Here is a 22,892-nt window from a genome sequence, read left to right as displayed (position 1 = left end):
TACCCTCCTGTTCACTGAGAGAGCACAAGGTAGGGAGAGAATGAGCAGGTGTGGATGCTCATATAGCTGCATGGGTGACCAGGGCCAGTTTCTTAGCTGCCTATAGGTGCTAGAGATGAGCATAGGTTTACCTGCTTTTCCATGTCACAGCAGCCATGTATGTATTGTGTCCTGACCTCCGTTGTTACAGCTTGGTTTTTTCCCCCCTGCTTTCCTGGCCAAAAGTGTAGGAGAAATCTTCCTCAACTGACTAAACTCTCTTCTGTGCTTGGGTTTCAGAGGCAAAATCTTGTCTGCTTCAGGGGCTAGCTTTTTCCCTGTCTCACTGGGCTGCCCTCTACTAGATTTAGGACTTGGAGATTTTGCAGAATCACAGAATCGTAGAATATCCTGGTTTGGAAGGGACCCACAAGGATCATCGAGTCGAACTCCTCACTACACACAGGGCAACCTAAAAGTTAAACCATGGATAAGAGCATTGTCTAAACACATCTTGAACAGAGAGAGGCTTGGGGCCATGACTGCTTCCCTAGGGAGCTTGACCACCCTGTCAGTGAAGAACTTTTTCCTAATATCCAATCTGAACTTCCCCCGATGCAGCTTTAAGCCATTCCCTTGTGTCCTGTTGCTGGACACTAAAGAGAAGAGATCAGCACCTCCCTTTACAACTTCCTCATGAGGGGAAGCAGAGACAGCAATGAGGTCAGCCCTCAGTCTCCTCTAAGCTGAACAAACGTAGCATCCTCAGCTGCTCCTCCTAAGTCATGCCTTCGACCATCTTTGTTGCCCTCCTTTGGACACATTCTAATATTTTTATATCCTTACATTGTGGAGCCCAAAACTGCACGCAGTACTCGTGGTGAGGCTGGACCAATGCTGAGTATAGTGGGACCAGCAATTCTTTTGATGGGTTAACTATACTGTGCTTAATGCACCCCACGGTAACGTTGGCCTTTTTGCCTGACAAGGCACGTTGTTGACTCGTAGAGCTTGCCATCAACCAAAACGCCCAGATCCCTTTCCGCAGGGCTGCACTCCAGCCTCTTGTCCCCAGGTCTATACGTACATCCAGGATTACACCATTTCCAGGTGCAGAATCTGGCGTTTCTTCTGGTTAAATTTCATATGGTTGGTGATTGCCCCGCACACTAATCTATCAAGATCTCTCTGTAAGGCCTCCGTCCCCTTGAAGGAATCAACAGCTCCTCCTAATTTAGTATTGTTGGCAAGCTTAGTGCGCACTCGACTCCTGTGTCTAGGTCATTGATAAAAGCTTTAAAGAGAACTGGCCCTAAAGTAGAGCCCTGGAGAACACCACTAGTGACTGACCACCAGGTAGATGTTACCCCATTTACTACAACTCTCTGAGCCTGACTCTTCAGCCAATTGTTTGCCTGTTGTATTGTGTACATGTCTAGCTGTATGCTGGACACCATCCAGAAGGATACTGTGAGAGACAGTATCAAAAGCTTTGCTAAAATCCAAAAAACCCCCACACCTTCTGCCTTCCTTTTGTCCACTGGGTGGGTAACCTTGTCATGAAAGATTACTAAGTTAGTAAGGCATGACTTTCCCTTTATGAACCCATGCTGGCTTTGACCGATGACTGCATTGTCTTTCAAGTCTTGTTCAATAACTCCCAGAATAATCTTCTCCGTAATTTTACCAGGCACCAGAGTGAAACTGTCAGGTCTGTAATTACCAGGGTCTTCTTTCTTGCCCTTCTTGAAAACTGGAACAGTATTTGCCAGCTTCCAGTCAACTGGGACCTCTCCAGATTCCCAAGACTGTCGATAAATAACAGAGAGGTCTCACAGTAACATTGGCCAACTCTGCAGTACCCTGAGATGAACCCCATTGGGCCCCATAGGCTTGTGTGCATTCATTTGCAGCAGCAAATCCCGCACAAGTTCAAGTCAACTGGGAGCTTGTCACTCCCCCGGTTGTGGTCCTCCAACCCAGGGCTCCGGGCATCCCAGGGCCCATCGTTGGTGTCAAAGACAGAGGCGAAGAAGGCATTAAATGTCTCTGCTTTATCTTCATCCCTATTTGGGGATGAGGTGACCAACCTCATCAAGTAATGGACCAATGTTTTCTTTAGTCTTCCTTTTGCTGTTAACATTAAAAAGCCTTTTTTGTTATCCACCACAGTACCAGCCAGCTTCAACTCCAACTGAGCTTGGGCCATACAAATTTTCTCCCTATAGTGGCGAATAGCATGTCTGTAGTCCTCCTGTGTAACCTGTCCTTGCTTCCAAAGTCCATACACTTTCTTTTTCTGCCTAAGTTGCAGAAGGAGATCCCTGTTCAGCCAAGCCAGCCTTCTGCCTCAGTTGACACATTGGAATTGCCTGCTCCTGTGCTCTTGAAAGAAGGCCCTTAAAAAGTGACCAGCATTTATGTACCCCAATGTCTTCAAAAGCAGATTCCCAGGGGACCTTACTAGTTCCTTGAGCAGCCTAAAGTCTGCTTTCCCAAAATCCAGGGTAGTAGCTCTACTGATGGTTTTTCTTATATCGCCAAAGATTTTAAACTCAACTATTTCATGATCACGATGGCCAAGACAGCCACAAGACCATCTCTATTTATAAACAACCATCTCTGTTCACAAACAACTCCAACTTAAGCTCTCCAATGAAGAAGCGAGGCCTTTAGGGACCTCTTACTCGGGTGAAGCAGAGCACAAGATGTTTAAAGGAACAGATATAATCTATGGATTCCTGGTTTTACAACTCACTGTTACTGGAAATCAGCCATAACTAATACCCATATGTCTTGACTTGCAACATCAAGGAAGCACCAATTTTTTGAACCAGTTTTGAAAATGCATTCTCAAATAGCCACCCAAAAGTAATCTGTATGTAACAGTGCCTAAGCATAAAGCAGAGTAGACCGCTTATTTCAGTGCTGCATTTCTTGGTGTACGATCATGAAAGTTCTTGTTCAGTCTATATTCTTTGCAGACAGTGGATATTATGGACACATTAAGCTCTGGAATTTAAACACAAATAAGATTCTCAGAGTAACCTGAGTGTGCTTCACAAGATGTCTTCATTTTCATGCTTTGGGTAGAGTTTAAGCTAACCATTGGTATGCTTTGCTTTAGGCTGTGGCAGCTTTTTAAGAAGGGAATTGGATCCTGTCCATTGAAGCTACCCAAGAGTCTAAAGCAAAGGTAGGTGATGGCTTAGAAGAGGGTATCATCTGGCATCGTTCAGAGGTGAAACACAGTACACCTCCACCCATCTTTACTTCTCTCCCCGTTGTTTTCCCCACTGTCCCTTTCCTGCTTTTTCCTCTAGTGGCAGCAGAGTTGCAAAAAGTCAGCCGGTAAATGCACGTGCCTGTTGGCTCACAGGCTAAGGGAAGCTAAAGTCTGGCACATGGAAAGAGGGTCTGCTCACAAAGTATCTTCTATCTTCGGAACGCTTCCAACCAAGTTTCTTGCCATATCAAATGACAGCAAGCAGTGTCCTTCCTCCCAATATATTGTGCCTCAGGTATGTGTCTCTATCCCAGGCAGCTTTCTCAGCCACATGCTCCAGAGCCAGCTGCTGAACTCGAAGAGGATGGGATTGCTGCTGTGACATTGTTTCTGCCTTTGCTTGCTTGAGGCAGAGTTTGCAGCTAAGAACGGGTAGAATGTCCCCTAGTATGTGCAGGACAGCATGTGGCACTCATCCTTGGTGCTGTGATTTGTCCCTCATAAGCTTGCCTGTTGCCTAGACGTAGGATGAAGTTGCTTTTTCTAACAAACAGGATGAATTCTTTCATCTTGGAAGTACGTTATTGCTGTACCTGTGCCATGCAGTATTGGCTTGGGGAATGCTATTCTCTGTGTTAGCACGGCTGAAATCACTACAGCATCCATAGAGCTTGTCCACTCCTTTGTACACTGTCCAGCCTTGCCTCGGCTCTCTTAATGAATTTGGCACCAGCTGAAAGCAGGGAACTTAGCTGAAGTTGCCTCAATCATCCTGCCACTGCCTTGCTGATGGGGTTCCTGCTCCCTCCTGCAAAGTGGGTGAGTATGGACATGTCCTCTGGCAGGTGGCGAGGTTACAAGGATGCAGTGCCTGCTTCCAGCTGGTTTGTACAGACTGGCAGCTGCTTCACCTTGGCAGCCGCTTCACCTTGGCAGCCCCCAGGCAGGTACATCACCTGGCAGGCACATTGGCCATTGCCACTGTATTACAAACTACATGGAACAGAGTTCAAACTACGTCTCATTCCTTCTCTTTTCTACCCCTTCCCCCATCTGGATTTGTGCTCCAAACTGAGAGGAGAGAGCCCGGTCCTAAGATCCCCACGCCAAAGCAGGGGAAATTACAGCTGGACTTTTAAAGTGCTTGGTATGGTCCTGTGTCAGACAGCTGATAGTGATTGATTGTACAGTTATCTTCCCACACAGGGCCTAGATGTGGCTCAGACCAGACAAAATTCCCTGTCCCACATTTCTAAGCATTCGTGGTCTGGATCCTAGGTCACTTTGTGACCTAGCTCAGACTTTTCCCTAAGTGGAACTGAGCTCTTCCTGCCATCAGCTCTAACCAGGTCCTAGTCCGGGACACCTGAGCCATCTTTTTCTTTGAGTAGCAAATGCCCACAGCCTAAGCAGTACCTCTACCTGTAAATTAAGGATTCCCCAGCACTTTCTCTGTGATCTAAGCCAGCTGCCACAGAAAGGTTCAGGTCTGCACTCTTTAGCTGTTGCTTTATCCAGACTCTCTCAGCATTCTCCCAAATGGTTCCTGGGTACGGTTGACAGGCTGGGGCGTAGTTTTAACTGGCAAGACCATGCCAAGTCCCATTCTAACACCACCAAGGATAGGCTCCAGCGCTAAGGAATGCTCTCCAGCACTCACAGAATGATATAAATAGTGGTGAGAAGGGACCTCTGGAGGTCTTTAGTGCCTGCTGCTGCTGCAAGTGGCACTATTACCAGCACTAGGTCAGATCAGCTGTGGCTTTGTCCATTCAATTACTGAAAACTTGCAAGGACAGAGTTTCCCCTCTGAGCATCTGTTTGAATGCTGTCTGATAAAACCAGTCTTAGTGTTCAACCTGAACCTCCCAAGCTGCAGTTTGGGGCCATTGCCTCTGGTTTTATTATCTGCCACTACCATCATCTTCCTACCACCCCTCTGTGTAGTGGTAGATGAGAGTAGTTTACCCCTCAGCCTCCTCTTTACCAGACTAAACAATCCAGCTCCCTTAGCCCCTCCTTGTAGGTGACTAACTAATATCTGTGAAGCCACAATGTGGCCATGCTCTGGTCTACCTTCTCCATAAAGATGAAGTTTCATTTCTACCAAGTGACACCTGGGAAGGAGCAGTCAGGCACTACACTGTTTGCTGAAGCAGCCGTTATGACTTACCCTCCAGCTCAGGCTGGATACCACCAAAGACAGAGGAGACAGATGACAAAATGTGTAATGATTTGGGGGCATGAGGACAACTTTTCTGAATACCAAAATTTAAGTGCAAAAGCCTGCATCTGAGGTTGTCACAGCTAACTTTCTGTGCTCAGACTTACCTGACGACTACCAACACTCAAGCCTCACAGCAAGGAGCCACCGTAATTGATCACAGCTTCTGTTCAGGCGTCTGAAGGCTGCAGAAAGTGATGATAACTAAGCTAGAGCCATTCTTGTAAGTCTTTGCAGGGCTGCAAATGAAGCCAGGAGTACAGCTATACTCAAAGAGAAACTATAGAAAAAAACTTTTGGGACTCAGCATTCAAACAAATACAAGTTTATTTACAAACAAAGGAGAAAACATGGCGATTACATCAAATTCTGGTGTATTTACAGCATCCAATCAAAGGATCAAATAGAAAAAGAATCGTAGTGCAGAGGGTTGGTATTAAGGAAAGAGGAAGTTTCCTGTTGAATTGCAGAGGAGCTGAGCTGAAATGGGCCAAAACCTCCATTCTTTGAAAGCTGAGGCTTCAGGGAACACTAACAGGCTAAACTCTAACTCACAGCAGTGGGCAGAGATGTAGCTCCTGTAAAGAGCTTCCTTAGCTCTTGCTCAAGACGTCTGCTGAATCTGACACAGCAGAGGTGAGTTTGGGCCTCAGTGCTCAGAGAGCAAGGGAAAGAAGGGGCATGATATTTTCCTGTTAATGAATGATGAAGGGGCAGCAGGAGACTTCTCTGGCCTGCACAGGCAAGGAGCAATGAAGTCGGTCAGCTGAGCTGGAAAGCAGGCTGGTTCAGGGCACTGAAAGGTAGCGTGGAAGAGAAGGGGAAGGCCTAGTTCCAGTCCAAGAGCGAGGAATGTGAGACAGGCCAGCCTGGACGTAAGCTCCAGTCCTGCACCCCCAGGTTCAAAACCCCCATGGGGCTACCTGCAATGTATGCTTATTTTTTCTTTAGTGAGCCTTTCAGCTTCTTCTCTGAGGAGCGCTGTTTCCGCACCTTCTCCTCCTTTTTCCCCAAGTTCTCATAAACCGTTGACTCCTCTTTCTGCCTGTAAGACCCGGGAAAAACAAGGGAAAAAATGAGCAAGAGGGGAAAGCCAGCTAGCAGGGAGACTAGTGCCAGAGGCAGGCATAGCTGGGCCTCTGGTTTAGGTGAGCTCTTACTTGGAGGATTTCCGTGAAGCCTTGGCGTGCACATTCCTCACTGCAGGGGGGTAGGCAATATTCCCATACTCAGACTCATTTGGCTTGCCTTTCTGAGACTACAGGAGAGAAAAATCAAGCTGAGAAGAGTGTGGTCTGGGAGAAGCATGTGAGTCATCATGGACGAGTTCTGGCTGTTTAACCATGCTTCATGCTAGGATCTCAGTGGAGGTTGGTGGATTGCTGACATCCTCAGGCTCAGTGCACTCTGCCTGCTGCTGTCGCACAGGTGAGCAGCAGGGATGCAAATGCATCTTGTACGGGGGTGAACAGTGGGACAACAAATTTCTGGAGGCAGTGGAATGCCTGAGAGTGCCACGTGTCAGCTAAAGAATATTAAACAGATAGCAGCAGCTACTGGATGCTGCCAGAGGCTACAAGGAGAGATAAAAGATGCCACTTATCAGCTAGTAGGAGAAAATCCTGCAACTGCACAACCAGGATGGGAAAGACAAAGAGGAAAGGAGAGGGCAAAGTCTTTGCCTGTCCTAGATTCAGCTTGTAACAAAACAGCACTTGGTGGAGACGTTATATAGAACATAGTTAAAATAACTGCATTAAAACTTACTGCTGCTTAGCAGTTCAGAAGGGGTTGGTACTTGAGCTGCTAATGTTGTCCCCTGAATTTTAAAGAGAGGAACAGGGACTCAAATCTTGGTGCACCATCATAGTCTATGTAGGTCCCAGTGCTAGCTTAAAGCTTGGGAAACAGAGCACTTGGGTGGGGCCTAGACTCACAGGACAGGAAAGTAGAGTCCCCTTTCTCACCTGGATAACTTCCAGCTTTTTCTTGGTTGTCTCTATGAACTGGCAGATGGCCATGTAGATGAACTTGTACTGGGCCTCCGTCTGCACCATCCCTGAGCGTTGGGCCCTCACCATCTGGATAGTCTTCTGGATGTCAATGTCACAGTCCAACCCTAGCAAGGGGCACCAGAAAAGCTTATGGACATGTTCACTGCCCCCCTCTCCCAATTCTCCACCAAAAGCAGTCACGGTGGAGGTCAGTCAAGAAGTTTCCACCTCCCTCCATACTCTTTACTCCTGTATGGACCTCCTATCCCTCCGTCCTGCTCAGCATCTTTCAAGTCTGGCCCTGAAGGAAGAGCCCAAGCTCAGGGAAGGCTGAAGCCACAGCAAGTAGATAGGGTGCAGAGATCCAGCAGCTGCCACATAGCAAGGACAGCACGACCTTCTCAGGGCTGTGGCAGGATCTCTCCCACTAATAGTTTTCACCCCTTTGCAGCTGAACTTAAGGGCACAGCCCTACTGGGTAGGCCAGTTCACTTCAAGATACTTTGGGGTCCTCTTACCCTTGGTGGAGATTGTTTCCACTATCATATCAATGACGATGATAGTCCCAGTGCGGCCAATCCCAGCACTGCAAGGAGAGGACAAGCAGAGGTCAGAGCAATACAGCTCCTGAAACAAAATGCAGCTGCTTCTGGGGAAGGTTGCAGCACTTGTAGCAGCTGTTCAGCAATGCCACAAAAGAGTCACAGATTCAAGAGGCAGAGAGTTTGGTTTGGGGGCATCACAGAGGAAAAAGCAAATATCGGGGGTGGCATATGCTTCACTCACAAGTCCTGGGGAACAGCTGGTGCAGCAGGACAGACTTTCTATACCTCACCCGAGATAAGGGATGGAGAATGCTTCAAACCCCAGCCTCTGTACCAACCTGCAATGCACCAGAATAGGCCCTGCATCTGGGATGCTCTCTTGCTTCTGGTTTATTTGGTCGAGGAAGCTGAGCACTCCTCCTGGCTCACTGGGTACACCATGGTCAGGCCAGCTCAGGTACTGGTAGTGCCAGATCTCACGCACAGCCTTACCCTGATAATAACAAAACACCCCACTGGTAAAACTGCAACCCAGTCCTATCCCTGGCCTCTGTCCCAGGGAGAGGTGGGTCTGAAGCCAGAGGGAATCTCTGTCTCCTGCGCACTTCTTGGTGATTCCACCAGTGTGATTCCAGCCCAAACCAGGTGGGAACAGCAACCCCAAGAATGATACAACAGCAGCATCACCACAGCACCCAGCAGTTTCCAGCCTTAGACGTACAGTGACTGTTAGACCCACAGGCTCGATGACAGCCCTCGACCAGGCACACTCACGTTATCCATCGGACACACACAGAGGTGCCGGAGTTTGTACTCCAATGCATCGTGCTCCCCAGTGTTCTCCACAAGGTAGGGACCGTATTCCTTCGTGCTGCCCACCTCTGGCCAGTAAGGCACACATTTGTTCTGTGTGGGCAGAGAGGGCAGGGTGAGGACAGGCAGAAGGCAGGAGAGAAAAAGCAGAGCAGTGGTTGAAGGGGAAAAGAGGGCAGCTCTGAGACACCTACAAAATGCTACTTACCCGCCCTTTTTCTACCTCCCGTGTAGTCATCACAATAATGCGCGTGTTCTCCTGCCACACCATTTGCCAGAAGTCATTGACAGTGGCATCCAGGCAACCCTGGCTAGCGATGTAGGTCTTAGTGCACTCATCTGGGCTGATCAGGTTGTTCTGAGTGTGGACAGGGGAAGATCAGGAGGGCTGCAGGAGGCCTTCCCCCATTTTGGGCATACAGCCACCTTTCAAGAGTCTCACCTTGACATAGTTGGCATTGATATAGTCAGATCCAGGTATATTTGGGTCTCTTCCTTGGAGGATGACTCTGGAGTGATCAACTGAGGATGCAGTGCAAGAATAACCAGAGCAATGAGACACTCTGTGCCCAGCCACATGAAGCTCCTTCACTGCCCCACGCCACCTCATTCATGCTACCTGGTGCATGCAGTGTGCCCCATACTTTCACCTCTCCTTCTCTGGGGTCAGACCAATCTCACCCCGTCCTCCCATCTCTCTACCCCTATGATGGACCATCAGAAGCTAATGAGTCTGATGCAACCCTCCCTCCTTCCTTCAAGGACATGAAAAGGCTGTGACCTCTCTCATCAGCTCTTAAATCCTCAATGCTGCACACCTTGTAACCCGCTCTGGAGCATAGAGCAGGCTGAGGCAGGGCCAGGGATGACTCGGACAGGTCTTCCTTGCCTGTCTGTGTCTATCTGGGGTTTTTTTATAGTGGAGAAGCAAGACTCACAGGGCAAGATGTTCTTGTATCGGTTCTTGCTCTTGTTTTCAGGTCTCTGACCCTCATGACGGTCAAACAGCTGCTTGGCTTCCTGTTTTTGCAGACTCTGAGAGCAGAAGAAAGAATAGTCATGGCAAGGTCACAATGTATGACAGGGGAGATGGGCACTCAGAGAAACAATGGTGACTCTGGGGACACATGGGCATGCTTGTGGGGGAGCAGAGAAGTGAAAAGCAAACCTGGACTTGAAAAGTCCAAGGTTCGTGCCCTTACTGTCTTGATGACTCATTCTTCCAACCATGAAAAAGCACATTTCTACCTCACCGGGTTCACTTAAAGATGACACTCACTCCCCAGAGGAACAGGTTCCAAACAGAGACTTCTTTCAGAGATAAATTGACAAGAATTTACAAGGCACCTGAGAAGTTTGTGTCCAGGAAGAAATGAAAGATGGAGAATGAGGTGGTGCACAGAGACTTCCCAAAAAGCCAGAATAATGTCCCCCAGCAGTTTCTTACATCAAATTCCTCCCAGAATCCAGCCTTGGATGTCTCCTCAGATAGACTTTTCTTGTTCAGTTCCTGCACTCTATTCTCAATGTCAGCAGCATTCACCCTTGTAGCATAGTAGGGCTGGGGATGGGAAAACACAATGGGTTGGCATGAGAGAGAGACGCTGCTGGAGAGCAAAGTCTCCTCTGTGTGCTGTGAAGAAAGGAGGAGAGGGACACATAGCAAAAACAAACAGCAAGTGCGTCCCTCCACAGGATTGCTAAGAAACAGAGGGAACAGGATTTACCTGCTTCAGGTACACAAAGGAGCCAGATACCTCCTCAATTCCAGTCTTCTTGAAGTGCTCCACCAGATCTGCCAAGCTGTCAAACATTTCAGCACCTCCAACTGTGTAGCGTCCAGTCTAAATGGAGGAAGAATGTGTAACATCCCACTCATAACATTCCTATAGACAAAGCCGGTAACGCTCAGGGAAAAGGTAACACTGGGGTGCAAAGCCATAGGCACCACCCCGTGCCATCTAGAAAAGCATTTCCTCTGGCAGGGAGGTCAAATGGTAGTTTGCCCTGAGAACACTAAGTTCATAGCATGGTGAACTGACTCCTGTTCTCAGTGGATGGAAGCCCAGAGAAGGCATATTGCCCTCAGCTCTCTTTTAAGGTCAGTTGCTTTCTGTCCTTGAAATCTCCCTCCACTCTCTGCGTCATCCCACATGAAAGAAATACGAGAACTTGTGGCAGCCAGGTTGGTAACATCCTTCAGACTAAGCATGGAGGCCTTGCAGATGCCCCTCCTCCTCCTCCTCCAAGAGCTTTTAACTCTTTTGATGAACTGTAATTAGATTGTGAATCCTCCTGTCTCTTTCACCACAAACTCCCTGTACTGGAGTTCTCGGTCACGCTGAGCCCTGCTTCCTCCCATGTCTGAGCACCCAGCACTGCCCATGGTCACCCAGGCTGGGGCAAGGACATAAGGAACCTGCAAGGTGACAGCACTTTGATCCAAATTCAGAAACACTGCTGGTGGTAATCAAGCTGACAGGGCCCATGCTTTTGAGGACATGATCAGCAGAGACCCCTTCCACTCCCTTTCCTTTTGCTCTCCCAACTGCTCACCTCACACATGATCTTGATGTGCGTAACTTTGAGCCGGGCCCCAGAGGTACTGGTTGCCCCAGCTGGTGGAGCATCAGACCCAGGTTTAAGCTGGTCAGTGAGGACAGACAAGACAAAATCCCCAGGTTTGCTGAGGCTCTCCCGCACCAAGAAGGTCCAAGGGGTGGCTTTGGCCTGGAGAAGAGACTCAGCTGCAGAGCCTGACAGATGCCCATGGTACCACCTAGGAAAAACCAAGAGAGGGTCAGAAGAGAGGTGGAGATGCAGGTAAGTGGATGCCCTTGAGCTGATGAGTGAAGGACAGCAACACTGGGGAAGGGTGAGGGAGGAAGAAAGGAAAGGGGAGACAGAGGGGAGGAAACCAAGGGAGGAGCAGGATCTTGGGAAAAGCAGATGAGAGAAAGCAATAAGAGAGCTGGGAAGAAAAGGAAAGGGCAAGGGATGAGGTGGAGGTAGAAGGGACCCGGGGAGCAGAATTCTGGTACCAGAGGATGCAGTGGGAAAGCACCAAGTGTGATCCAGTTGTGTGATACACACAAGCACAGGTAAACAATGCTTGCTGGCTTGAAGACCATTTGGGGGAGGGTAGTCCGTGGGTTTCAGCACCTCCCAGCATTATTGGGATTCTAGCCTTACTGCTGCAAGGTGCTTTGGAAACTCAAACACCAGGGAAAAAAAATAAACCCCCAGTGAGTCAGAAACTCTCCCATCGGATTTAGCAGTACCCAGATGGCTGTGTTGAGATCAGATCATTAAAGAACCATCCGAGCAATCCCTCCTTCTGAAACTCAATCACCTCTTCAATCAAAGGATAATTCTTATTCTCTGGGCACATCACACTGCAGCAATCAGCCTAGCTGTGGGAGTGAACACCAGGAGCCACCTGGAGCCCGTATTCTGCTCCTGGTACTTATCACTGTCATTGATCCACGTGCATGTTCCTGTCCTCAATGCAAACACCCAGTCAGCAGCTCCTTCTCTCCTCTCAGCACAAGGTGAGGAGCGTCCCCATTTGACCAAGGTGCTCTCTGCCTTGCTGCAGGACTGGACCCAGGGTGCAGTCCTGGGTGGTGCAGCATGTGGTGCAGATGGCACAGCTGGTGCAAATGGCACAGCTGCTGCCAAGCCCCTTCCCACCTACAAAGGTCTCTGGTGGGGTGTGTGCCTGCCTGGTGGGATCTCACTGCGCTGTGCGGTGTGGGTGCAAGCGATGGTCACCAGAAGCAGGCTGGGAGATGGGACAACCCTGGCCTCTCCTCCTGCTGCAGGGCTCTTGGCCCTGCAGAACCTCCAGATGTGACGCAGGTTGTCTCTGTGCAGATCCTCTAGTTTCTCATGCCCGTCCCAAGCTCCACAGTCTCTTTGGACCACACCAGAAGGTCCTGGGGGGCACTGCTGAGCTGCCAAGTAAAGATGTGGAGGGCCATATTCACTGCAGCTCTGTCCTGCTTCCACAAAACTCGCTTGGAAGCTGGAGCTAGAGATCCAAATTATAGAAAGTTGAGAGCTGTGAGGTGCTCTGGGCACTGGGAAATGCTCTGAATCATCCCACTCCTCCCATTTTCTGGTGGAGCCTCTGCTGGGTCTGAACCCATCTCAGCACAAGGGCCACCACAGCCCTGGTGCTCCTGCCCCAGCCCCTTCACCCCTTCCCAGCTCGGTGTCAGGGAGGGGATTTGGGCCCTTCTCCTCCAGCAGGGATGGGTATGGTTCAAACAGGCCCCTCTGGTCCTGGGACATCCCCTTCTCCAGCTGGAGCCATGTGCTGGGCTCTGCGTTCAGGGGCCTTTGCAGCACAGCTGCTGTGCCAGCTGAAGGCCATGTTCACTGCAGCTCTGTCCTGCTTCCACAGAGCTGCCTCAGCAGCTGGAGACACAGCCATTTTGGCCATCTCCCCCGGTGAAGAGCATTTCAAAAGCAGGTAGCTGTTGCATCAGACCGACTTGCAACGCCCCTCCCTGCTCCCGCTCGTTGCAGGTACCGCAACAAGCACCAGCTCCGTACGTCACTGGGCGCGCTGCCGTCAAGGCCAGGCTGATGCTCAGTAGACGAGCCAGTGTGGTTAGAGCTGTAGGAGCAGGTTTGCTGCCCATGTGCTGCCCACAGCTAACAGTGGAGGCCTGGGGTGGTACTGGTGTCTATGGTGAACTTCATATTGTTCGGGCTATCTGTTCCCAAGAATTGAAATGGAATTCAGGAGGCCATGCCCCAGTCACAGAAGCAGCGGGGGCCTTCATTCACCCCTGCATCTGGCCAGAGCAACACATTCCTCTACACAACATCTAGGAACCATTTTGACAGCAAGATGTGGCAGACAGTTATTGTGCCTTGGCAAGTAACTTCTGTGGATCCTTGCCTCACGTGCTACAAGTAGCAGCTGGTGACTTTCACTGCATGGCAGCCACTAATTTCTGAACCTCCTCCCAAAGAAGTGTTCAGCCACCGTATGCCAATGCTCAGATGCCCCCCGGGGAATGGCTGACCCCTTTTGCTCATCAAAGAGGTCTCCGGGCCTCCCCTCCACAGGTAGGAAGGGGTTAATGGGTCCTGTTCCCCTCTCCCTTCCCCCAGTAGAGCCCAGCTCTTCAAAGCCACGTGATGGAAAATCACTTGGGGAGAGAGTGAGAGGAGCTTTCGTAAGAGCCTGGGGGGGGAGAAGTTTCCAACCGCAGGGAGGAAGGGAGGAAACTGCAGGGCCACAACCCAACGGCCTCGAGTGGAGAGGACAGCCGGCAGGCAGACGCTGGCCCCTCTGCAGCCTGACCCCAGAGTAAGCAGGGGTGTCCCCAGGCGCTTCACCCAGAGCATCTTTGCTCCCTGTCTCCAGGTGCGCAAGGAGGACCCGTCCGCCCCAGAGCACCGCGCGACTGCTCCCCGAGCTGCATCAAAGAGCCTGAAAGCACAATGCAAGGGCAAAACCACCTGATTTGATTTAGGAACTTGGTGTCAGAGACATATGCAAAGCAGGGACAGGAAGGAGACTAAGCAAGCTAGGAATAGCAGGGGAACATGGTCCTGCTCTCAGCTACGTGAGTCACCCAGGCCCGGAGTAACCAAGGAGGTTTGGGGCAAGACTAAGGGCTTCCACATAACATGTCGCTGTATGGACTGCTGCAGACCCATTAACTAACGCCACAACCTTTGCTTTTAGGAACAGTATATAAATAGCAAAGGCAACTGGAAACCAAAAGTAAAAATAGAGCCCTATTAGGTCTGCTGTGATGGGTCAAGGTACGTCCAGCTATTCCTGGGGATGCTGCCCCCGTGGAAGCACAGGAGGCTATGGGAGGCAGGAGACTCTTTTTGCAGGGTTTGCTCTGGGCATGCAGGCAGGACAGAAAGAAGGCCATGAAACACAGAGGAGGTCTCATCACAGACATGCCAGCTGCTTTGCTTTCTCCGTACCTCTCTGTAGTGGGGTCAGAACAGTTGAGCGGGTATCGCAAGTCGATGATGGTTCCATCTTTGTCCTGCAGTGAGCCCTGTTGCTGCGTGTAGTACTCCACCAGTTCCGACAAGGTGGCAAACTTCTCCCCTCCATACAGGTCATAGAAATCTCCAGTATTCTGGATGCGGATGTGGGTTACCTGGTCACCAACCCTGTGGGATGATGCACAGAGCAGTCCAGTGAGGCAGTCGGAAAAGAGGCAGAAAATGTTCTGTGTTACCTCCTGCCATGGAGCCAGAGCAAACCATCCCAGTGAAAGGAGATGACTGGAAAGAGAAGTTCCTGGGGCAACTTGAGGGAGGGTCTAGAAGATGCTGGGAAGCTTGGATCCTTTTACAGCTTGGAAAGAACTCAAAGGAATAAGGATAGGATGAAGAAGATGCCACAAGACATGTAAGGATCTAAGCATTCTATGTATATAACCCTGGAAAGACAGAAGTTGGGGTCCAAGCTACTTACCGGACTGAAAGAGAAAAATCCCCCTGATTCTTCCGACTGGGTCTGGCCAGAAAGCTCCCATGGACACCTCGTCCCTTCAGTAAGGCTTCGGCTTCCAGCCCACTCAGGTCACGGTGAAACCACCTAGCAGAGGAGATAAAAACAAGACCAAGTGAATAAAAAAGGCCAGGCACTATTGTGGAGACTTGTACAGTGAAGAACGGTCCCCGGTCAGCATCCCTAGAGATACCCATATGGGTGACAGCCAGCAGCAGCATCCCTTCCTACCTGATACCTCCCCCAGCCTATGAAAGGTTTCCACTGAGGTGGATGATCCCCGCTCTGATCTGTCCTACTTCCCTGGTCCCCCTCCTTACACACACACACTTCTCAGCCCCTCTTACCTCACCATCGTGGAGGGCAAAAGAGGGGGCCAAGTGGCTACCACCAAAGCAACTCAAAAAACACAGAGGAAAAATCAGTTTGCGCTGGCGAGAAAAGGGAAGTCGGCGGTCTTTGCTGGAGCACCCAACACCAAGCTGTTTCTGCGCCTCTTGGGAGCTGGCCATGTATCTCTCCCGGCATCTACCGTCAGTCCATTCAGACCCTCTCCGTCCACCTGTTTCTGGATACGTGCCTTGATCTCTGGCCCTCTGCGCAGTGCTGTTGGGCACAGGCAGGCACAAGCCCATGCGCAGCTGGGCACGCGCGGCTCCAGGAACAGGAAGCGCTCTGAGCCATCAGCTCCCCAGCCCCGAGCTGCTTTGCACACACTTCTGCTTCTCCTTTTGTGTCTTTCCTCCCCATCCCCCCTGTTATTCTTGGGTCCCTGTCTTTTTTCACACCAGGACGGACGCTACGAGTGCATCTTGGGTCCCGGCCGTGCTCACAAAATTCAGTTCTGCACGTCCTCTGTTCCCCTTCTTCCCCAAAAGGCCAGCGAGAGACGTGAGTGCTCCCCACCCCCAAGCATTTGCTGTGGTGCCAAGGGGACCACAGCTGCCTGGGGTCACCCACACACCTGCAAGGCTGAAGCCGGCAGCACATGCTAGCATACATTGAGCAATGAAGCACCCTACTGCAGGTTATGACTGCCCAGCCACACAGCTTGGCTCCGCTGCGCTGCCCTCTGCTACCCAGCTGAAACCTCCATACTCCAGCTTGCTGATGAACCTTCTAGGCGGGTGAATATCCTACGTGCTCTGTACAGCCACAGGGCGAATCTGTGCAAACCCAGAGCTGCAGACTTTGAGGTCCAGGCTAGCACTCCAAGCACAGCACTGCCTTCCTGAAAACAGCCTGCTGGGGGATGTGGCTGACACGAGCAGTGGTAACTCGAAAGGGATGGGGTGGGAGGTGGTGCTGAAGCTGCCCAGAAAAGCAGGCAGAGAGCAGGACAAACAGCTACTACCTACAGTGGGCCCACGCAGCACCAAGAGAGCTTAGCCTAGGACCTTCAAGATCCCAGTACGGCATACTGAGGCCAAAGCTGTCAACCTGGACAGCTAGATACAAAGAAGGAAAACTAGCCATTTCCAGCTACCTAGCCATTTCCAGCTACAGCCCATGACTGCCCTGTTCCATAGCACTGGTTTCAAGTGGTCTTTCAAGCAGGTCTCATGAAAGAATGGGGAGATAAGCAGTGGCCAAAGATGGCAATTCGGCTAGCAAAGGAGCCTGACTTTTCCCTGGGGCCATCTCAGCTACCCTGTGTGGTAGCGTGGGCAGCAGGAACAGCAAGAGACTTGCTCATTTCAAGTCTCAGCAGCTGCAGACTTCCCTGCATACCACCAGACTGGGAAATCCTGCAAAAAGCTGAACAGGCTGCTAGAAATGACCGAGACAAAACTCGTGGCCAAGACAGAAACTAACAACAAAGGGAAGTACGGGAGAGTTGAGTGGGAAGCTAAACTTCATTGCTAGAAAGGCAGCCCAGGCACCTACAACAGCTTCCTTTGAAATGCTTCTAGTTTCACACACATGATAAGCAGGGATGTGGTGAGCTGCAGGGATCCAGCTGTACTGACTTAAAACTGATATTAAAAAAAAAAGGAGACTTTAAAGGCACAGAGACCTGTGGCTCAAGGGAACAACTTCTTCTACACAAAGTTGTAAAAGTTGCACCTAAAAGACTGCACCTAAATCAGAGCCAGTCTAGCACTGGCACAGGAAAGAAATATAGTTTAGTGGTAGGAGAGAAATGACAGGAACTTCTGGGCAGAAGTCCCAAAAGAGAATTCCTGATATCAAAAGAATATTAGATTATGCAGGGTTGATATGAAGCCACAGCAGACAAAAAATAAAACCTAGGCATCCCTATGCCTTATGAACTGGCTGAAGGAGAAAATTTGTCTGAGGAAGAGAACATTAGTGGGACACAGGGGAACAGGGAAAGAACAAGGTAGGAAAGAGCCCAGATCAGAATAGAAAGGGTGAGTTAGCACTAAACCGATGTAATTCAGTATCCTCCAGTAGGACAAGCCACGGGGTGCAGTGTAACCCACATGTCAGTATTTGTGTGGATACAAATCCCAAATCACATAATTTACAGGATGAATTTATACTTCTGGTTGCTTTCAGCTTAGGAAAGGACTGGATGCACGCAGCTGCCTTGGTGTCTTTGATCTGGGCCATCTCATTAAAAACTACCAGGTAGGAGCTCCTGCTGGTAAGGAAAGGAAATATCACAGTAGAGAAGCATTTGGTTGGTATCTTGGAAGGTTGCTCTCCCAAATGGTTGCAGCATGGAACAGCAGACTATAACTGAGCCACTAAAATATTTTCTTAATATAATTAACAGGTCAAGAGATTTCAGCAAAGAGACTACTCCTATGCTGTTGTTTGGCTTTCAGTACAACACAGGTGGTAGAACCTCATCTTGTAAATCCTTTGTGGAGCCAAGCCACAGCTAGCACAGGAACAAATTCAGAGGAGAAGATAAATGAAATAGCTAATTAAGAGACACCCACATCTGGACTGCTGTAGAAAAGACACTGAGAAACTGGACAGAATCCAGCATAAGGCCACTAAGGCAGTGAAGAGCCTGGAGCACAGTAGAGGCAGAGGAACCTGGGTTTGTTCACCTTGGAGAAAAGATGCTTAAGGAGGGATTTAACAGCTGTCTGAGACTACCTAAAAGGTGACTGAGGGTTTTAGAGACAATGAGACAGATTCTTCTTTGTGGGACACAGCAAAAGGACAAGAGGCAACAGGCATAACTTGCAGCAAGGGAAATTCTGATTAGATATCAGGAAAAATTACACATGCACTCCCCCCCAAGGGTGGTTCAGCAATTGCCACAGGTCCCCAGAGAGGCTGGGGAATCTCCACTCTTGGAGGTGTTCAGGACTCACCTGAGCAAGGCCCTGAGCAACCTGATCTAGCTTTGGGGTTAGCTCTGCTGTGAGCCGGGGCTTGGCCTAGGTGATCCAGAGGTCAAAATGGTTGTCAAAGGAAAAGTAGAGGAAGAGGTTATGTATAGCGTTTCTTTCCCCCCTGTACTCCCTAAGCCTGTATTTGCAGCTACTTGTAGAGTCAACTGTCAAATCCATAACAAATTTAGCATCCTTTGGCAAGAAGTTCCACTGCTCAGCTACAGAAACACCCCCTCCTTTGGCTTGCTTATAACCTGCTCCCTGCCTCATTTTTATTAACATCTAGTTGTCGTAAAGAGAGAAAAATCAATGACTGATTCCTGATTCCTATCCACCTCTTTCAAGCTGCTCATGATACAGACCTGTAACATCCATATCCTTCCTCAGCTCTTTGCCAGGCTCAAGACTCCAACCCTATTAAGGTGTTCTTTGTACAGAACTATTCTACACCTCTGATCATCTTTGCTGTCCCTCTCTGAGATGTCTCCAACTCTGGTGTATTGTTTGAGAGACAATAGTGAAGGGTGGCACAGAACTTGAACATCAGTGTTCAAGATGCTGGTGACTCATGGACATATACAAAGACAGTGATGATTTCTGCTATTTGTTCTCCACAACCGAGCATTAAGCTAACAATTGCATGGACTTACATACGATCACAGTCTTACTCCAGAGAGGTTACGATTAGTTCACAGTTCATTCTTTTATATGTACATTTTGAATTATTTTTCTGCATGAACATTGTTTTACATATGCCTATATGGAATTTCATCTGCTGTTCTGTTGCCCACTCATTCACTATCATAAGGTCCTTCTGCAATTATTCACAGTCAACTCCCACTCTGTTATCCCAAATAACTTTCTACCATCAGCCAATTTTCTCACCTCACCAAGTTCTATTTCCAGGTCATTTCGGAATATACCGAACAGCGGGTATTTCAGGTTAGGCCCCTGTGATCTGACCACTGATGACTTACCTTTGCTGCAAAAACTGGATATTTATTCCTATCTTCCATTTCCTATTTTCTGCTAATTCTCTACCCAAGAAAAACTTCATCTTCTTTCTTATGCCATGACTTTAGCTTTATTTAAAGACTTTGATGAGAAAATCTTGTCAAATAATATTTTGGAAATCTAAGGAAACTGTATCAGCCAGACGTGCCTTATCCACAAGCTTGCTAAGTCCCTCAAAAGACTCCAGTTTTACAAGACGGGATTTGCCTTTACAAAAGCAGATGCTGACTCGTTCTTTAGTATCACACTCATTGCTTTCTCCATTATACTGTCTATTTTCTTGCCCAGGTATCAACTTTATTGCTCTGTGCTTCCCTCGCATTTGGGGGATCTCATTTGGAGCCCTTTTTGAGAATCAACATTGCATTTGTTACTCCTTATTCTCAGCACTGAGATGATTTTAGACAGGAGGTTTTGCTGTTCTGCACAGAACTGCATTGTAGTTCAGTTGTTAGTGCAGAGTGAAGGCCATCTGGGCTTGGGGAGTGGGCAGATGGCCCATCTTCCTGTGACTTGCCCAAGCCAGATGCTCTCTGTCAGGCCATGGGACCCCAGGACAGTGCTGGACCACTGTGGTTGCCCAGACCCTTACCATAGAGTAATGCTAGTGCGAATCCCATTTCCTTACACCATGCCACTGCAGTCTCCAGAGCAGAGCACCCATTTGGACTGACCATGAAGATTTTTACATCCTGCTGTTCCATAAAGGGCTAGAAAGACTATAGCGAATCAAGAAATAACCGGGATTTAAAAGGTCAACCACCTGACCTCACTCTGTACAAAAACATTCAGAGATGCTGCAGCTGTGGGGCTGGCAGAGCAACTGTAGCGGACCGGGCATGGCAAACCCTGCTTGCTCTTTTATCAAAGTAAGGAGGAGCAATGGTAACAGCAATAACAACCTAAAACACTGTGAACTCCAGTCCTCCGGCTATCCTGTAGCTCCTATTAGAAGGTGGGTTTTTTCCCTTCTGTGCCCGATTCCTACTGCCAGTATTTTTATTTTTCTCACCAACAACTCTTGTTTTCTTCCCCTAACTAGCATTCACAGCACTCACCCACAGGATGGCATCAGGATCTTGACTCTCAGATCCCCACTGACGGGGGGCTGACAGCAGCTGGTGGAGGAAGTACCTTAACCAGGGGGTCCTACTAAAGAAAATAAAGCAATATTGGAATTATCAAGACAGTATCTTGAGACGGACTTGGGAGAGACATCAAGAGACCTTGACAGAGGAGGGGTGGACTCACACCTTCCCGACAGGGCTGGATGCTCATGGCGGTGAGTGCCACGGCTCTGGAGGAGCAGCTGGCAGCGTTTGGGGGCTGCAGCACCTCCCGTAACTCACCTGTGTCTGATCCGCACAGGCACAGTCCCGAACTCCGCCTGTTCCTGGGCGGACTAAGAAGAAGGTAGCTCCAGGTCAGGCAAACCGCAGGCCTCAAGCAGAGGGCTTAATTTTCACCATTTGCAAAGCACTTCCTGGGCTGTAGTTAATGAATAATTAGAGGGGTGGGGGAAGGCCAAGGCCAAGCTGGGAGAGGCAGATGGAGACGGAAGGGACCGACTGCTCTTCCTGCCTCCTATCCACTGAGCTCACGCCCTCGCTGGCTACATTCCTGCCTGGTTTGTAACTGAAAGGCACCGAAGGCAAAACCGGACGCACCTCTCTCACACCTGGCTCGCAGCTCCCTGCTCTCCCAGGCCCGGCTTCTTCACCCCCAGCCCTGCCACCCTGGCCCCCATCGCCCTCCCCAAAGACCTCAACGCTTCCAAGGGCAACAGGCACACAAGGCAGGAGGCTACAAGCAGACGTATCTGATGTCCCTTCATTGGAAACAAGTCGGAAACACAAAATGTCACACTGGAGCAAGGCTGCTCTGCTAGGTTTCTCTCTCTTCAGTCACAAAAGCTGCAAGATATAGAATTTTATGTTGTTTACGCTGTTCTAATCCAGGCTGCAGCCGAATGGTGCAAGCCCAGCCCTCCCACACCATGCTGCTCCCTGCTGCATCTCTCTGCTGCCTTTTTCGTTAGGGCTAACGTGTTTGATGATTGATTGCACATTCAGCCAGAAAACAATGCAGCCACAGGCACTGGCGGTAGGAGTGAGTTAGCTGCACCGACCCTGCTGGGGACAGGAGTCTCAGTGGCATTTACGGCACCTGCTGAACAGCACTAGATCGTGTTTAGGGACACATTACCTAGTATGTTTCAAATAGCACATTTGTAAATGCTTGCTCTTAGGCAGGGCTTAGCACCTCTGAAACGTTAAAAAAAAAAAGACGTCACTTTGAGATCAAGTCCTAGGGCTTCACTCTAAGGCTTGCATAAACAATTACCTTTTTGCAGAACTTGGTACATACTGGGCCCCTCAAAACACTAGCACAGGTTTCATCAGGCATGAGGCGGGCACTGCTGTAACTGCCTCTGCACCAGGGAGAAGCATCTGTGCCTGAGGAGCACTGCTGAGCTCACGTTCATTCATAAAACAAGGGCATTTTCAAGACATTTTTTATTCACGAGCAGATGCGCAAGCAGGCACAAAGCATCCTGTTCCTTTCAGGTCAGCGTCTCCCTTGCTCAAGCGCTCCGTTCCCGGGGCTGATGGGACCCGCACCTTGGAAGGAGGGCACCAGCCAGAGCACCGCGACCCGGCGGGGCAGGAGAGGTCCACGGCCTCAGGAAGCTGCCACTCCGCCGGTCCCGGCCCCGTGCGGCGGCAGCGTCATGGGCGGCAGGAACATGGCCTTGAGCTTGCCCGACATGCTGGCGATCTCCGGGTCCTGCGACTCGTAGGACTTGATCAGCCGGGCGAACTTCAGGACCCCTGCAAGAAAAGGGGTGGGAAGGAGGTACCCGCCCGTCGCCGCCTCCCCCTCGGCGGGCCTGGAGCTCCCCGCCCGGCGGGGGACAACCCACCTTCGCCGTCGTTGCTGAAGCCGTAGGCTTTGATCACGTCCTGCTGGATCTGGGTGGCCACGGGCAGGAGGAACTGCAGCATCTTGCCCATGTCGTTGCAGGCGTTGTCCCGAGCCTCCTCCATGCGCTGCGCGTTCTCGGGCGCCCCGAAAGCCTTGATCACCTCCGCCAGCACCGCTACGGGAGACGGGGACACTGCTGCCAGCCTGCCCGGGCGCCCGGGCCACCCGCCGCCCCTCCCGCACTCACCCTTAGCCTGTTCCGCGCTCAGCGCCGCGGCCTGCGCGGACGCCGCCATGGCACCCGGCGAGGGGGCGGCCGCCGCTCTGCCCCCTCACCAGCCTCGAGCGCCGGCTCC

The 22,892-nt window shown here is 50.1% G+C and overlaps 2 protein-coding genes across 3 annotated transcripts; both read right to left on the bottom strand.

The window, feature by feature from the left end:
• Positions 1–5,744: 5,744 nt before the first annotated feature.
• On the bottom strand, positions 5,745–22,100 carry PTPN6 (protein tyrosine phosphatase non-receptor type 6). The gene is given in 19 exon segments (XM_050908650.1): positions 5,745–6,474; positions 6,590–6,687; positions 7,397–7,548; positions 7,942–8,009; positions 8,307–8,461; positions 8,743–8,874; positions 8,990–9,139; positions 9,224–9,303; positions 9,720–9,816; positions 10,229–10,342; positions 10,509–10,625; positions 11,338–11,560; positions 14,743–14,937; positions 15,245–15,367; positions 20,670–20,745; positions 21,046–21,065; positions 21,213–21,219; positions 22,038–22,074; positions 22,077–22,100. Coding segments are annotated over 19 exon segments (1,977 nt in total). The 3' UTR covers positions 5,745–6,365.
• C1H12orf57 (chromosome 1 C12orf57 homolog) lies at positions 21,943–22,851 on the bottom strand. 2 transcript variants are annotated; one of them, XM_050908666.1, is made up of 3 exons: positions 22,784–22,851; positions 22,622–22,711; positions 21,943–22,442 (listed from the first exon to the last, which is right to left on the bottom strand). In XM_050908666.1, exons 1-3 carry the CDS (start codon positions 22,830–22,832, stop codon positions 22,294–22,296), a joined length of 288 nt encoding a protein of 95 aa, XP_050764623.1. In that variant the 5' UTR covers positions 22,833–22,851; the 3' UTR covers positions 21,943–22,293. The 2 variants fall into 2 exon arrangements, with proteins under 2 accessions (XP_050764623.1, XP_050764617.1); XM_050908660.1 differs by having other exon boundaries at positions 21,945–22,442; positions 22,535–22,711.
• Between the last annotated feature and the right edge of the window lie 41 nt (positions 22,852–22,892).

Source organism: Gymnogyps californianus, chromosome 1 (genome assembly GCF_018139145.2).
Source record: "Gymnogyps californianus isolate 813 chromosome 1, ASM1813914v2, whole genome shotgun sequence".
NCBI lineage: Eukaryota > Metazoa > Chordata > Aves > Accipitriformes > Cathartidae > Gymnogyps > Gymnogyps californianus.
This window is presented reverse-complemented; position numbering and strand designations above follow the sequence as displayed.

Bases quoted from the DNA above. Each gene is read 5' to 3' on its own strand.
- C1H12orf57 (XM_050908660.1), bottom strand. From the start codon at position 22,832: ATGGCGGCGTCCGCGCAGGCCGCGGCGCTGAGCGCGGAACAGGCTAAG. The intron at 22,712-22,783 runs GTGAGTGCGGGA...CGTCTCCCGTAG, and splicing joins GAGCGCGGAACAGGCTAAGG to CGGTGCTGGCGGAGGTGATC. The intron at 22,443-22,534 runs GTGGGTTGTCCC...CTTTTCTTGCAG, and splicing joins CTTCAGCAACGACGGCGAAG to GGGTCCTGAAGTTCGCCCGG.